This window comes from Corythoichthys intestinalis, chromosome 18 (genome assembly GCF_030265065.1).
Source record: "Corythoichthys intestinalis isolate RoL2023-P3 chromosome 18, ASM3026506v1, whole genome shotgun sequence".
NCBI lineage: Eukaryota > Metazoa > Chordata > Actinopteri > Syngnathiformes > Syngnathidae > Corythoichthys > Corythoichthys intestinalis.
Window position 1 is genome coordinate 27,493,085 of NC_080412.1, and position 15,653 is coordinate 27,508,737.

General features: G+C 38.8%; 1 protein-coding gene across 2 annotated transcripts; it reads left to right on the forward strand.

Annotated features, from left to right (window-relative positions):
* Positions 1–1,611: 1,611 nt before the first annotated feature.
* rab24 (RAB24, member RAS oncogene family) lies at positions 1,612–13,718 on the forward strand. Of its 2 annotated transcripts, none has more exons than XM_057821533.1 (9): positions 1,612–2,032; positions 2,723–2,880; positions 3,003–3,071; positions 3,174–3,252; positions 3,322–3,389; positions 7,507–7,606; positions 7,761–7,811; positions 7,944–8,003; positions 12,898–13,718. In XM_057821533.1, the coding sequence occupies exons 2-9, from the start codon at positions 2,764–2,766 to the stop codon at positions 12,963–12,965; spliced, it is 612 nt and encodes a 203-aa protein (XP_057677516.1). In that variant the 5' UTR covers positions 1,612–2,032; positions 2,723–2,763; the 3' UTR covers positions 12,966–13,718. The 2 variants fall into 2 exon arrangements, with proteins under 2 accessions (XP_057677516.1, XP_057677515.1); XM_057821532.1 differs by having other exon boundaries at positions 1,613–2,032; positions 2,687–2,880; positions 12,898–13,716.
* The last annotated feature ends 1,935 nt before the right edge of the window (positions 13,719–15,653 follow it).

A 15,653-nucleotide genomic window follows, 5' to 3' on the forward strand; every position in this document is an offset into this window, starting at 1 on the left:
ATTTGCAGATCGTACCCCTGCTACTACGGACAGGAGAGCTTGCCGGGGAGGCAGCTGGACAATGTTGCTAATGTGTATGATGAGAGCTTTTTACATGCCCATTCATGATCAAACGTAAGTAGTCCTTTATTTAAAGAAGGTTTGTAGTGTTTATTTTGTAATCGCTGTATTTGCGGCTATTTTTAACACAAAGTTGCAATTTCTGATCGGGTGGAAAATTTGACAGAACACCGGGCACACCAAGAGGGCAAAAGCCAAGTATAGTGCTCGCCCGGCGGAGGGATGTGCGACAAGGAGCATGTCAGCCACAAAATGCAAGCTACCTCCGTATTAAAATGATCCCAGTTTTTGACATAATACAAAACACTATGTTTACTCACTTCCTCGTAAGTCCCATGGTCCCACATTAGTAGGGCTTGTTTTGGCCAATATCCACCGGTGAATGGGAACCTTTTGAAACCCCAAAAAGGCGCACACGCCTCTCCCTCATACAGCAAGATTTTTCTGCAGCCGTTTGACTGGCGTGATGCGAAAAATAAACTTATTAATCCGCAAAATCAGCTGAATCCTTAGTCCTTCTCACACAACAGTATGGCTGTATAGTGAAGAGGACTCCTTCCTTTGTACACGTCACAGCACCCTCTTTCTCAACTCGAGACTGTTGCTGGAAGTCACTCATTTTCATTGCGCGGGATTCAAAAAACTAAATAAATGTAGCGATCGCTTCCACACACATCCAAGCGGTCCATTTCATTCAGGAGCATAAAATACCTCGTGTCTAAGAAATAAACATGCTTTTTCGTGTCACAGGCACTTTAAACGGGTCTTTTAGACTTCCGCGCAAGTTGATCTATTCTTCACATTTTTTCCTCTGTGTTTTTGGTTTCAGGAAACATATGAAGAAAACATCCTTCAAATGTCGTAATTTCTACAGTCATTTCTACAAGTTCCATAGCAGCAGTGTTTGATCGGCATGTTCTTTTTTTTGAAAGATTAGAAGAAGGCAAGACAACGGAGAAAACAAGCAGAAAAAATATGGGTTGTATGCGAGGGCGTGTCTACAATGTCCCTACTACCGCGTTTCGATGGTGACGTCACGGTCTAAAAATAGCTTTCGTGCAATACGCCATTAGACGCTTAATGTTGACAATGGCGGCAGTTCATTAAAGCCAATGAAAAATAAAACAAAATCAGTTTTAGAGTGTTACTGCGGGCCATGAACAATTTATTTGTTTTTAATCATTAATATTTTTATTAATTTTGTTTTTGTCAATATTGCATCTATTTACAGTGATAATAATAATATTTATTTATTTATTTATTTTAAATACAATAATGATTAATAACAATAAAACATACATAATTATAATTGAGACGTGTCTTCCACATGTGTGGTTGTTTACCAAATGTTACTATCGTGGCCTACAATACGGAAAATGAGGCCGCCAGGTCTTTATGTGGTTTAGTTAATTTATTGCTTATTATTATTAATTGATTAATTTAATGACCGCATGCGTATAGTCATTTGAGGGTTAAAAAAACCTAAATCAAAACATGGAGGAGGGGGTCGGGGAGGGGGACACACAATTGTTTTTGAGTAGCAGCTTATTCGTTCCGTCTAGACACAAGTTGACGTCGAATTTTAGTTCCTACCAGAACAACCAAACAATGATAAAATCTAGAAATATCCCCCTCGGGCGAGTCGCTTGGCTCATCTTTTAGCCACTCATCCGGCATTTGCCAACACTCCCAATTTTAAAACGGCGAAAATATGTTGATTTTGCGTTTCTGGAACATTTTGTAGCGTTTGGTGTTTTGTGCTATTGCGCAACACGTTCGCAAATAGCAGCCGGCTTAGTTTAGCCTAGCATAATTTAGCTTGAATACGCTGGGCTGAGATGACAAGTGCACTTTTCCTGCTGCCCTCACGGCTGTAAAGACATATTTATTTGGCCAGCTTCACTTTCACGGCTTTCTGCTGCCGCTGTTGGGGCGAGACAATGAAGACGTGTTGAGTCCAGCTAGCTGCTAGGTAAGCTGTCTCATTTTCACAATTCTAACACTGATTTGCTTTCACGAGTTGCTGTCACGGACTCGACAAACAAACCAGAAGTATCAACTTTACTAAAAGCAAACAGGAGTGCTGATTTTAGACCTCGACAGGATTAAAAATGCTTAAATCTTCTTTCAGTATAAATAAAAAGCTGCCTGATTAGTGTAAAATTTAAAATATTTCTTCCTATATAATGAAGTCAAAACAAAAACGAAAAGGTTAGTTTGTCATTTTATTTTTTTAAAAAGAAAATCTAGCAATTTTTCAATAGATTATTACACGAGAAAAAGTTTTGTTTTTTTGTGAACTTATTATTTTCATGTTTAAGTGCCATTGACGATGCTAGACGTCCAATCTATTTGAACTGGATTTGTTCATTTACCCCTCTAAGGCCATTGAAGGGTTAAAAACTTGTTTTGTGCTTTTGTTCTTAATGTCCCCTTAATTTTTGGTGGAAAAAACAATGTTTTGTTTTTAGACCATTTTACCCAGCTCCTGTTTGTTAGTATAAAAGCACAACGAAATCATTAAAATACATAAATACTACGCTACAAGACTGAAGTAGTAATATTACGAAAACTGCGTGTTATGACTAGGCGAATGAATATGTTGTACACATTTTCTTCTTTATAGGTCAGCTCTTCCTTCCTTCCTTTCCTGCACATTTAGTTCCTCTTCCTAAGGAGCCCCGCACTAAATTGTGGAGTAATATGAGCGCTATGCGAGTGGATGCCAAGGTGGTGATGCTGGGCAAGGAGAGTGTGGGCAAAACCAGCCTGGTGGAGCGTTACGTCCACCACCGCTTCTTGGTCGGACCTTATCAGAATGTAAGATTCCAATCCAAAAACGCTCCCCATTTTTTCCCTCTGCAAAAATGGACAACTTTCTGGTTAAAAATAAAATTTGGCCATCAAAATGTCTCAACAAATTTTGTTCGTCATCTTTCCAGACTATCGGAGCCGCTTTTGTGGCCAAACCAATCCAGGTGGGAGACAAAGTGATCACTTTGGGAATATGGGTGAGTCATTCTCCGCCATGACTGCATTAACGCTCCCCCCCGATACATCCGCTTTATCTAATCATTTAAATCACATGACTGTGAATGTGTCTTTTCTCTAAGGACACAGCTGGGTCGGAACGCTATGAAGCCATGAGCAGAATTTACTACCGAGGCGCTCGAGCTGCTGTCGTCTGCTACGGTAAACGCTGGGCGGCCGTTTTGTATGGAATGGATCATGCTAGATTTCATTTATTTTTGTCCTTTTTAGATCTGACGGACAGCAGCAGTTTCCAGCGAGCTCGTTTTTGGGTGAAAGAGTTGCAAAATTGCGAGGAGGTGAGAGTACTTCTCTTACAGTGATCCCTTGTTACTTCGTGCTTCAAACTTCGAGCCCTCTGTCCATCGCGGATTTTTTTCCCAATTAAAAATATTAATATTAGGGCTGTCAAACGATTACAAATTTTGATCGAGTTAATTACAGCTTAAAAATTAATTAATCGTAATTAATGGCAATTCAAACCATCTATAAAATATGCCATATTTTTCTGTAAATTATTGTTGGAATGGAAAGATAAGACACAAGACGTATATATGCATTCAACATATGGTACACAAGTACTGTATTAGTTTATTATAACAATAAATCAACAAGATGGCATTAACATTATTAACGTTCTCTTAAAGCGATCCATGGATAGAAAGACTTGTAGTTCTTAAAAGAAAATGTTAGTACAAGTTAAATAAATTTTATACTAAAACCCCTCTTAATGTTTTCGTTTTATTAAAATTTGTAAAATTTTCAATCAAAAAATAAACTAATAGCTCGCCATTGTTAATGTCAATAATTACACCATGCTCACTCATGGTGCTGAAAGCCATAAAATCAGTTGGACCCAAGCGCCAGCAGAGGGCGCCAAACACCAAAAAACAAGTAACAAGCGGACATTACACTCTGCTGTCATTTTAATCTGTTTGAGCGGGGCATGTGCGTTAATTGCGTCGAATATTTTAATGTGATTAATTAAAATTAATTACCGCCATTAACGCGATAATTTTGACAGCCCTAAATAATATATGAATTCAGATGAGCTTTCCCAATCCGATCACGTTGTCTTACTCTCCCTCCTGCTGCTTTTCTTGGTCAGGCAGGGCACTGGAGTTGATAATTGACAGACATTAAGGTTTGATCTTGCCAGAGATGCTTGGTAGCCGAAATTTCAAAGCGCCGCATGCGTCAATCGTCGTTTAGCTTGTTAAATAGTTGCTGTGGCAACTCTGTGTAAGTAAACAGCTTGAGTGGATTCGAGTGGACTCACTCAATAAAGCATTTTTTAAAAAGCATTTTTCTACTTTATTCTTGTTTAAAAATAATTTGGTAGGACAGTAACATATTTAAAACTTATCATAATTATTACATTTGAAGTGCTTAAAAAACATTTATTAATATATGGCGGAAAAAACTAAAGAGACTTGAAGTTCCGCTCTGGGACCCCAAATTTGGCCAAATTTCAAAATTGACCTATATGCATGTGTGATACATAATTGGAAAGCTTTTCTGGGGGAAGAAAATTTTTGAACAGGAGGCCATTTAAAAAAATAAAATTAAACCTGTAAATCCTAACAATTTTTTTTTCAATTATGATTAAAGAATGTAAATGCGAGATATTGGGAATAAAAGGCTCCCTATACATAACACTATGTGTTTATTGTATTTAGCCTTGAAGCCTAGGACCTAGGCTTTATGATTTAAGCATCTAATGTAACTAATACATCGATAACGTCCCATAATAAGCAATCCAAATGGCAACAAGGGTCGAAAAGATAATGGACACCATGCAATGTATGTCTTTTTTTGGCTTTCCAGCAACTCGAGGTGAAAGCATTAGAGAGCATAATTAAAGACACAATGATTTTAACAAGATATTATTGCGTACTTACCTTGTTTCGATCCAAAAACTCTGTCTCATGTCTCACCAAGTGTCAAGAAACACCTGTGAATAGTGACAGCTGGAGTTTTTGTTGATTTTATGGGTGAAACACGGTAATATAACATGGGTCGCAATGCATAAATCGCAGACATCAAGGAGTGGTCGAGATTTTCTTTTTCATATATTTACCCTTTTAAATGTTTTTTTTTCTCCAATTTTTCTTTGTTTGGATCGATTATTTTCTCATCTAAAATATCGGGGAAAATACGACACTAACAAAAAAAACAAACAATTAAGCAATCGTTATGAGGTCGATATCCGTGACCTCTTTACAGACACTATTTTTTTTCATTGTGACGTAATTTGTTCAAAGGTTTAAAATATGCGAGTGAATAATTTTATGAAGTCATTTTTTCTTAAAACTAACTATTACACATTAATTTATGATTCCAAGCTAAAAATGGTAAACATTTACCTATTTACCTTCTTTTTATGGCTGGGTTGAAACAAAAGCGGTTGCGCTATGTCTGTAAACTGGGGTCTCCAGGGTAAAACAGAAAAATTAAAAATAGTTCGGGGTCTTAATGCGCCATTAAACTGCTACGGCAGCATATAGACATACTGTTTTATTAAACACAACAGTTCTTTTGGCTTAAAATACAGCATTTTAATTTAAAGAGAGGTACAAGAGCAGAAACTGCATTTTCAGCCTTGTCTGTGTTTTCCGCCATATATACAGTATATATAACATATACACACACACATTGGGGCAAATAAGTATTTAGTCAACCACTAATTGTGCAAGTTCTCCCACTTGAAAATATTAGAGAGGCCTGTAATTGTCAACATGGGTAAACCTCAACCATGAGAGACAGAATGTGGGGGAAAAAACAGAAAATCACATTATTTGATTTTTAAAGAATTTATTTGCAAATCATGTTAGAAAATAAGTATTTGGTTAATACCAAAAGTTCATCTCAATACTTTATGTACCCTTTGTTGGCAATAACAGAGGCCAAACGTTTTCTGTAACTCTTCTCAAGCTTTTCACACACTGTTGCTGGTATTTTGGCCCATTCCTCCATGCAGATCTCCTCTAGAGCAGTGATGTTTTGGGGCTGTCGTTGGGCAACAGGGACTTTCAACTCCATCCACAGATTTTCTGTGGGGTTGAGATCTTGAGACTGGCTAGACCACTCCGGGACCTTGAAATACTTCTTACGAAGCCACTCCTTTGTTGCCCTGGCTGTGTGTTTGGGATCATTGTCATGCTGAAAGACCCAGCCACGTCTCATCTTCAATGCCCTTGCTGATGGAAGGAGATTTTCACTCAAAATCTTTCGATACATGGCCCTATTCATTCTTTCCTTTACACAGATCAGTTGTCCTGGTGCCTTTGCAGAAAAACAGCCCCAAAGCATGATGTTTCCACCCCCATGCTTCACAGTGGGTATGGTGTTCTTCTGATGCAATTCAGTGTTCTTTCTCTTCTAAACACTAGAACCTGTGTTTCTACCAAAAAGTTATATTTTGGTTTCATCTGACCATAACACATTCTCCCAGTCCTCTTCCGGATCATCCAAATGCTCTCTAGCGAACCGCAGACGGGCCTGGACATGTACTTTCTTAAGCAGGGGGACATGTCTGGCAGTGCAGGATTTGAGTCCCTGGCGGCGCATTGTGTTACTGATAGTAGCTTTTGTTACTGTAGTCCCAGCTCTCTGTAGGTCATTCACTAGGTCCCCCAGTGTGGTTCTGGGATTTTTGCTCACCGTTCTTGTTATCATTTTGACACCACGTTGTGTGATCTTGCATGGAGCCCCAGATCGAGGGAGATTATCAGTGGTCTTGTATGTCTTCCATTTTCTAATAATTGCTCCCACAGTTGATTTCTTTACACCAAGCTCTTTACCTATTGCAGATTCAGTCTTCCCAGCCTCGTGCAGGTCTACAATTTTGTCTTTGGTGTCCTTCAACAGCTCTTTGGTCTTGGCCATAGTGGAGTTTGGAGTGTGACTGACTGAGTTGTGGACAGGTGTCTTTTATACCAATAATTAGTTAAAACAGGTGCCATTAATACAGGTAACGAGTGGAGCCTCGTGAGAAGAAGTTAGACCTCTTTGACAGCCAGAAATCTTGCTTGTTTGTAGGTGACCAAATACTTATTTTCCACTCTAATTTGGAATTAAATTCTTTAAAAATCATGTTATTTTCTTTTTTTTTTTTTTCCACATTCTGTCTCTCATGGTTGAGGTTTACCTATGTTGACAATTACAGGCCTCTCTAATCTTTTCAAGTAGGAGAACTTGCACAATTGGTGCTTGACTAAATACTTAATTGCCCCACTGTATATATATATATATTTATATGTACACATGCATATATATATTTTTTTTAATTTCGGGGGGAAAATTGGGGGTAGTGGGGCTACTTCGTGGGTTTTCCCCTTTTGTGGCGGGTTCTGGTCACTGTCAACGAGGGATCCCTGTATTGCGTTTTAATGTTTTTTTAAATGTTTTTTTAAGCACTGTAAGATTTACCTGTGCGGTACCAAGAGCGACCTGATCCAAGGAGACCGGAGTCTGCGTCAAATCGACTACCACGACACTCAGGACTTTGCTGAAGGTGACGACACAGCAAAAGAGGAAATTGGGGTTTCCGTTAAAATCAAATTGGGCTTTGAGGAAAAACCTGTCAAGTGCCATGATTGTAAAATATTTCCTCTGTAGTCACATCCTGATTGCTTTGACTAATCTGCTATGTTTGTTTCACTCTTTAGAAATCGGCGCACAGCATTTCGAGACATCTAGTAAAACGGGAAGCAAAGTGGGTGAGTCACAAACACTCGCAGACATGCTTACGCATCTCACACTAGTGTATTTTAGTCAGAGTAAATATTTGTTAGCTTGTAAAACCAGGTATGGAATTGTTTAAGAATGAAAGTCATCCATTATCACCGCAGATGAGCTGTTCCAGAAGGTGGCCGAGGACTACAACAACGCTGTGTTCCAGAATATGACAGGTAAGATTCCTTATTATGCATTGGAAGTAGGCATGTGCCGATATGAGATTCTGACGGTATGATAACCTTAAGCCAAAATATCACGGTATCACGGTATTGCAATTACAGCTCTAAAATGTGTTACTTTGAGATATCTAGAAAAAGAAAAAAAAACAGGATTTTTAGTTTCCAAAATTGGAACATAAGTATAATGTTTAGTTAAATAAAGAAAATAACAAAAAAAAAAATTCTAGATAAAATTAGAATAAATGCAGTCCTTTAGGTGAGCATAAACACATAGCCACAGCTTAACATCATCATCAGAACAAAAATAATTATTTTACATGAAAAGTACGCGTGTATGACTCGTATCATGTTTACATTATTCACACACTCTGTTTTTCAACACAGACAGTTGCCAGAAAGAAAAAACACATGTTTTACCACCGCTAGACACGCTAAACACGCTGGAGTTATCTCTCATAGCTGGGGGAAACGTTCATGATAGTGTTTACTAACCTTTAATTTTGTATAAATGCATAATCATATTGTATGCCTCCTTAGCAGCCACCCTCCGCAAACATGTTTTACATGTCGGTTGGCCATCCTTCTCTAAGCCGCGACCGTCTGTAACTTTTCTGTAGCTGAAGTATTCCCAAACCAGTGATTTTGTTTTCTTCAATGGGGCAAAAAGTTCAGGAATTTCACCCCCTATAGCCATCGTGTTGCACAGCTGACTCACTGAAACTGAGCAACAACCGGTGGTGGAGGGTTGAGTCTAGCAGCAAAGCATTTTTGGGACATAAAAAATAGCTAATATCTTAGGGACGGTATGATGGAAAATTTTTGCGGTTTTGAAACCGTGACGTTTTCATACCACGATATACCTTGAAATCGGTAACTGGCACATGTCCAATTGGAAGCAATTTAGGTTATTAAAAATATTTGTTTTAAAAATGATTCAAAATTGCATTTCTAAAGTTAAAGGTGAAATGTCAGTTGTTCCTCAAAAAAAAAAATTAATTGCATTTAATGTGTAGTTGCTGTTTGCTCAACAGGTCTAACACACTTACATGCATGAATTATGATATTTAATTATTTGAACTAAGAACTCCTTTCTATTAGAGCTGAAACGAATACTCGAGCAACTCGAGTTTAAAAACTGATCCGAGGAATCGTTTAATTTTGCCAGCTCTAAGCATCACGTTTTGCCCGGACTACTTTTAATGCGGGACAATGCGCTGATGTCACGTGCGTATAGGAAGAAGCAATAGAAAAATACCTTACTGCATCAAACCGCTACAAACTACGTGGACGTTGCTAAAAACTAGCCCGCATGATTCTACGGTGGTAGCACTAGCAGGTAGCGTCTTATAGATATAACATGTATGTTGAACTAGATGCGAAATGACAGAGTCAGCGGCGTTCGTAAACAGCCGCCATCTTGAAGCAGTAGACTACTCAGTGCTAATAAATAACTGTCACTCGCTCACGCAACGTTAGCCCTGCGGAGGGCAAGGTTTCTATTAATTATGACCACTGTCGATACGTGGCTAACGTGTCTTACATGCAGGCTTTATTTCATCTGTGAAAACATAGCGCTGTAGAGTGATGAGGGTGTAAAATAAAAACTTAATCATGCTAACTGTCAATTTTAGCTCATTTGTCATTGCTGGATAAAACACCAAGAAGCACTGGTCCCTAATGTGTTCCAATACAGCAGGTATCATACTGTAACGTCGACAAAGAGTCACCCGCTTCGTTAGATTGCAATTATTTATTTTTTTGGGAACTTGTGGAACAACCAACACACGACTGCAGTCTGCCGACGCACACGCACCTACCAGAACGACAACAACAGGAAGGCACGTTTCTCGCTCTCCGGCACCTCCCTCACCTCCGCACGTCACGCGGTGCATTCAGGAACGCATGCAAATATCCCGGCCATATTATAACCTGATATGTTGCAATACATTCATTTTGAACACTGCAAAAACTCAAAATATCTGGACTTACACTTTAGACTAACTTAAAACTTAGCTAGAACTTAAAAATAGCTTGACACAAATGGAAAATCAATTGAAACACGTGGGAAAAACACCTAATTTTTAAATGATGTGTGTTATCAAGCATAATCGCATTTTTAATATATAGAAATTAACATTTTGAAATATCCTAATAATACCCTAATTTTCGGACTATAAGCCGCTACTTTTTTCTCTCATTTTGAATCCTGCGGTTTATAGTCCAGTGTGGCTTATTTGTTGATTTATTTGGGTTAATAGGTAACACTTTATTTGACAGTGGCATCATAAGACTGTCATAAGAACATCATAATTATGACGTGACACTATCATGGGCATTACTGCATGCTTATGACAGATGTCAATATGTGTCATGTGGCATATTATGTCAGTAACTCCATTTATGTCCAGCTCAGATCTTTTACGTCCATTCAAAAGTGAGATAATTTGCTGGATGACACTCACCGATATCTATTATAAGCATTCATTAATGCTTATGACAGTATTATGGCACCACTGTCCAAGAAAATGTTACCAAATACCATAACTAGCAATTAAACAACTGGAACAGTAACTGAAGAAATAATTAGCACAGAACATGATTGTTATTTACATCTGTAGCGCCGCAATGCATACTAGGAGGAATGTTGGATGACGACAGTGTTGAGAGCAGGTGGCAGCAAAGGTTGACTGCCTCCCCCAAGGGAGCAGTGATGGCCAAATTAAGCTTTTAGTGACAATATGGCTTTGCAGCCAATTGGTTCAAAGCTTACTGGTGGTTCATTTGGTCTCATGACAGTCTTATGATGCCATTGTTAAATGAAGTGTTACCAGTTAATATCTTTTGGTGTAAATTAGGGCTGCAGCTATCGAATATTTTAGTAATCGAGTAATCGACTGAAAATTCTATCGATTAATCGAGTAATCGGATAAAACAAAGATATTTTTAGTTGAAGAGCAATTATAAATATACATGAAAAAACAAGACATTTCATCTAATTTTGAACCATTTTCAGTCAATCAATGTCTTTATTTTCGATGTATATTGTTGAAAACAGCCAACAATTGCATCTCAGATGTAACTAGAAAAAAAAAAAAGACTCACTGCTTTCACTCAAAAAACCTTTAGATCTTATTTAAAAAAAAAAAAAGTTATATATATAAAAATGTGTATATATCTTACCTAAAAATGCCGTTACGCTTGATAACACACATCACTTAAAAGTTAGGATTTTTTCCCACGTGTTTCAATTGAATTTCTATTTGTGTCAAGCCATTTTTAAGTTAAGTTTTAAGTTAGTCTAAACTGTAAGTCCTGATACAATTTTGAGTTTTTGCAGTGTTCAAAATAAATGTATGATACAGGCTGCATTGGAGCACATTAGGGACCAGTGCTACTTGGTGTTTTATCCAGCAATGACTACTGAGCTAAAATTGATAGTTAGCATTATTAAGTTTTTATTTTACACCCTCATCACTCCACAATGCTATGTTATGTTAAAGCCTGTATGTAAGACACGTTAGCCACGCATCGACAGTGATCATAATTAATAGAAACCTAGCCCTCCGCAGGGCTAACATTACGTGAGCTAGTAGTGACAGTAACGTTAATCTTATTTATTAGCGCTTAGCGCTCTACTGCTTTAAGATGGCGGCTGTTTACTAACGCTGCCCAGACGCAGCCGAGTCTGTCATTCGCATCTAGTTCAACATACATGTGATCTCTATGAGACGCTACCTGCTACCAACATAGCATCGTGCGGGCTAGTATTTAGCAACGTTGGCGTCGTTTGTAGCGGCTGTCGGCTGTAGTAATTATTATTATTTTTTTTCCCTCCTCTCCGCACGTGACATCAACGCGTTGTCCTGCATTCAAAGTAGTCCGAGCAAAACGTGATGCTTAGAGCTGTCAAAATAAACGATTACTCGAGGTGAATAAAATTACTCGGATCAGTTTTTAAACTCGAGTTACTCGAGTTGCTCGAGTATTCGTTTCAGCTCTAGTGTAAATATCCCACAATACAATGAGGACAACTGCGGCTTATAGCCCAGTGCGGCATATCTATGAACAAATGCCGTTTTCATGTCAAATTTGGTGGCTGGCGGCTTATAGTCAGGTGCGCCTTATAGTCCAGAAATTACGGTATATAAGATCTAAAAGTTTTTTTGAGTGAAAGCAGTAAATTAGTCTTTTTTAAAAATTTTATTCTAGTCACATCTGAGATGCAATTGTTGGCTGTTTTCAACAATGTACATAGAAAATAAAGACATTGATTGACTGAAAATGGTTCAATATTAGATGAAATGTCTTGTTTTGTCATGTATATTTATAATTGCTCTTTACCTAAAAAAATTTTTGTTTTATCCGATTGCTCGATTACTAAAATATTCGATAGCTGCAGCCCTACTTTCTATACATGCAAACGCAGACCCGTACTACTAATTTACAGCAAATATTGTAGATTATTGTCTTACTGGTAGAAATGAATGAGTAAACTTTTGAACGGCAGTGTATACTCGAGGCATGCCCGCTACTTCGAGTTGGTGCAGTTGTTCAGAAGTGATAATGAGGATGAAGACTTGAATGGATTTGGTAGTAATTTGGAGTGGAGTGAGATCAACAGTTTATTTTAACGTTATCTGAATAACTCAATATTTTAACAGATACCTATTTAGCACTTTGTTCTCCTTTTTTTTTTTTATACTTGGCCGCTGATTAAATACAATGACTTCCCCAAAATTTGACTTACATTCCAGTGCAACTGAATTTTTTTTTAACCTCTTCATTGTGCATTTTGACTGGTGTGATTTATAGTCCGAAAAATACGGTATTAAAAAGGCAAGTTTGTAATGTAAAATGAATAAAACAACCCACCGCACTTTTTCTGCAGAAGAGACGGGAGTCAACTTGGACCACAAGAAAGACTCGTACTTTTATTCTTGCTGCAACAGCAACTGACGCTCACCTGGGGAAGGAAGTACATGCTGGATCAGAACACAAAAAGCCACAAAACATTCGCTTCTTTCGTGCCACGAGGAACCTCTGCCGGCTGGAGGTCGGAATACGACAACAAAGATTTCATCCACCTGAGTTTTCATCCAAAGCTGTGCTGGTCCAAGACAACTCAGCCACTTTGACTCGTTATTTTTTGGGGCGGTTTTTAGTGAAAGGGTGACGAAGTCCTGGCAAAACATAAGAATTAAACCGCTTACCTTTTTGGTTTTGGATGCGCAAAGCTGGATTGTGTCTCCACTTCCTGTATGTCATCACATGGTGAAGTCCTCCTTTGAGCTGCCTGACTGAAAAAGTGACTTTTCTATATTTCAACACTCACAAACTGACATAAATCACCTCAGAATGAATTTAGCCGTCATGTTTTTGCAATATTTATTGCCTTGATTAATCACGGTGCCGGATAACACTTTGGAAAAAAAATGCCTGAATGTGTTTTTTTTTCTTCTTTTAAATACATGCTGGCAAAGAATTTAATATAAAATATCTGGAGGAGTTCGATTAAATGTTACATGATTCATTGCCAGTTTGTCCTCTTTGATGGGAAAGAAGTGATGAAAATTTACAGATTGCAAATGGGATCTACAGTACAAAATGATTGCCTGCTGCTTTTTAAAATAATTTTGCTAGTTTCAAACATCTACACTGACTGTTTCATAAACTGTGAAATAAATGTTTGTGCATGAAAAACTTTTTAAATTTGTTCTTCCTCTGACCAAAATGAACCCTCCCACTAATTAGCTTATCACTATTAGACGGACGCAATGGCGTACGTTGGGTCTCAACATTAGTAGGGACGATTACCTGCATGTAAACTTTATGCTCGGGATGGGACATTAATAAGACCAAACCGATTGGGTGAACGGGAGTCAGGCCTACATTTCTCACGAATATGAACCTAAAATAATTGATATGCTAAATCAAGGGTGCTCATCACGTCGATCACGAGCAACCAGTTAATCGCAACGCCAGTGTGGGTAGCTCAGTGGGGCAAATAAGATTTAGTCAACGACTAATTGTGCAAGTTCTCCTACTTGAAAAGATTAGAGAGGCCTGTAATTGTCAACATGGGTAAACCTCAACCACGAGAGAATGTGGGAAAACCCCCCCCAGAAAATTACATTGTTTGATTTTTAAAGAATTTGCAAACCATGGTGGAAATTAAGTATTTGGTCACCTACAAACAAGCAAGATTTCTGGCTGTCAAAGAGGTCTAACTTCTAACAAGGTCTAACGAGGCTCCACTCGTTACCTGTATTAATGGCACCTGTTTTAACTCATTATCGGTATAAAAGACACCTGTCCACAATGTCAGTCAGTCACAATCCAAACTCCACGATGGCCAAGACCAAAGAGCTATCGAAGGACACCAGAGACAAAATTGTAGACCTGCACCAGGCTGGGAAGACTGAATCTGCAATAGGTAAAACACTTGGTGTAAAGAAATCAACTGTGGGAGCAATTATTAGAAAATGGAAGAAATACAGGACCACTGATAATCTCCCTCGATCTGGGGCTCAAAGCAAGATCTCACCCCGTGGCGTCAAAATGATAAGAACGGTGAGCAAAAATTCCATAACCACACGGGGGGGACCTAGTGAATGACCTACAGAGAGCTGGGACCACAGTAACAAAGGCTACTATCAGTAACACAATGTGCTGCCAGACGTGTCCCCCTGCTGAAGCCATTACACGTCCAGGCCCGTCTGCGGTTCGCTAGAGAGCATTTGGATGATCCAGAAGAGGACTTGGGCGAATGTGTTATGGTCAGATGAAACCAAAATACAACTTTTTGGTCGAAACACAGGTTCTCGTGTTTGGAGGAGAAAGAATACTGAATTGCATCCGAAGAACACCATACCCACTGTGAAGCATTGGATTTGGAATCATCATGCTTTGGGGCTGTTTTTCTGCAAAGGGACCATGAAGACTGATGTGTGTAAAGGAAAGAATGAATGGGGCCATGTATCGAGAGATTTTGAGTGAAAATCTCCTTCCAACAGCAAGGGCATTGAAGATGAGACGTGGCTGGGTCTTTCAGCATGACAATGATCCCAAATACACAGCCAGGGCAACAAAGGAGTGGCTTCGTAAGAAGCATTTCAAGGTCCTCGAGTGGCCAAGCTAGTCTCCAGATCTCAACCCCATAGAAAATCTGCGGAGGGAGTTGAAAGTCCGTGTTGCCCAACGGCAGCTCCAAAACCTCACTGCTCTAGAGCAGGGGTTTTCAACCCAGTCCTCAAGGCACACTGTGGGTCCTGGTTTTTGTTCCAGCCGATCCAGCAGAGACAGTTGAACCAATGAGGCTTCTGCTAAAACAAGCCACACCTGACTGCAATCAACTGATTGCACTTGTAAAACACCAGATTGGGGAAAAAGTGTTGTCATCTTGTTTGGTAAGAATGAAATCCTGCACCCACAGTGTGCCTTAGTGGAATAGGTTGGGGACCCCTGCTCTAGAGGAGATCTTTATGGAGGAATGGGCCAAGATACCAGCAACAGTGTGTGAAAAGCTTGTGAAGAGTTACAGAAAACGTTTGGCCTCCGTTATTGCCAACAAAGGGTACATAACAAAGTATTGAGCTGAACTTTTGGTATTGACCAAATACTTATTTTCCACCATGATTTGCAAAT

Bases quoted from the DNA above. Each gene is read 5' to 3' on its own strand.
- rab24 (XM_057821533.1), top strand. From the start codon at position 2,764: ATGAGCGCTATGCGAGTGGATGCCAAGGTGGTGATGCTGGGCAAGGAG. The intron at 7,607-7,760 runs GTGACGACACAG...TTCACTCTTTAG, and splicing joins CACTCAGGACTTTGCTGAAG to AAATCGGCGCACAGCATTTC. The intron at 7,812-7,943 runs GTGAGTCACAAA...TTATCACCGCAG, and splicing joins TAAAACGGGAAGCAAAGTGG to ATGAGCTGTTCCAGAAGGTG.